Source organism: Daktulosphaira vitifoliae, unplaced genomic scaffold (genome assembly GCF_025091365.1).
Source record: "Daktulosphaira vitifoliae isolate Bord-2020 unplaced genomic scaffold, ASM2509136v1 Scaffold_4934, whole genome shotgun sequence".
Lineage (NCBI taxonomy): Eukaryota > Metazoa > Arthropoda > Insecta > Hemiptera > Phylloxeridae > Daktulosphaira > Daktulosphaira vitifoliae.
The window spans coordinates 1-859 of NW_026104494.1; the positions used below are offsets into that span (position 1 = coordinate 1).

The following is an 859-nucleotide window of genomic DNA, read 5'->3' on the forward strand; positions in this document are numbered from 1 at the left end:
AAAACTGCAATATTACATTCTTTTATTGGGGATGATGCTAATGAGCTGATTGATACGCTTGAGCTGACTGATAAGCCATATACAATATTAAGTGGCTTAGAACAATATTTTGAACCTAAAAAAAATTTAATAATAGAACAATTCAAGTTTTTTCAAAGAAATCAGCAAGAAGGTGAATCATTTGATCATTTCTTAATTGATCTAAGAAAGCAATCTAAAAAATGTGAATTTGGTGAATTGAACAATAATCTTTTAAGAGTGAGGATAGTTCTTGGTATTAATGACAAGAGACTTCAGGAACGGTTATTAAGAGAACCAAAATTGACTTTAGAACAGACTGTTGAGTGTTGTAGAGCTGCTGAAGCTGCTAAACAGAACCAGTCAGTAGTAATGTCAAAGGGTGATTCTAATTATTTGTCAAGTAATCCAATGGTTGATGCTGTTATTTATAATACTAAAACAGAACATTCTAAAGATTTCAACAAGTTTGATGATAAGTCAAATGGGTTACAAAGTGGTGGTCAGTCCAGTCAATCAATGAAATATAAAAATCATGACATAAATGTTTTTATGTATGATTGTAAGAAATGTGGTCGACATCATGGTCCTAGGAGTTGTCCAGCCTTCAATCAAAAATGTAAGATATGTTTAAAATTTGGTCATTTTGCTGTAGGATGTAAGTCAAGAATTGTTAAAGATAAGAGTAATTTAAGTAATAATGTAAATAATAATAGACAGGTTAGGGCTATTACTAATGAAAATAATAATAGTAGNAATTAGAGTAATTTAAGTAATAATGTAAATAATAATAGACAGGTTAGGGCTATTACTAATGAAAATAATAATAGTAGTGACCAAT

General features: G+C 29.5%; 1 protein-coding gene across 1 annotated transcript; it reads left to right on the forward strand.

The window, feature by feature from the left end:
- Positions 1 to 45: 45 nt before the first annotated feature.
- On the forward strand, positions 46 to 855 carry LOC126910143 (uncharacterized; the record flags this gene model as incomplete). Its single annotated transcript, XM_050692529.1, has 2 exons — positions 46 to 738; positions 817 to 855. Coding segments are annotated over 2 exons (732 nt in total), but the record flags the coding sequence as incomplete, so codon positions are not given.
- Between the last annotated feature and the right edge of the window lie 4 nt (positions 856 to 859).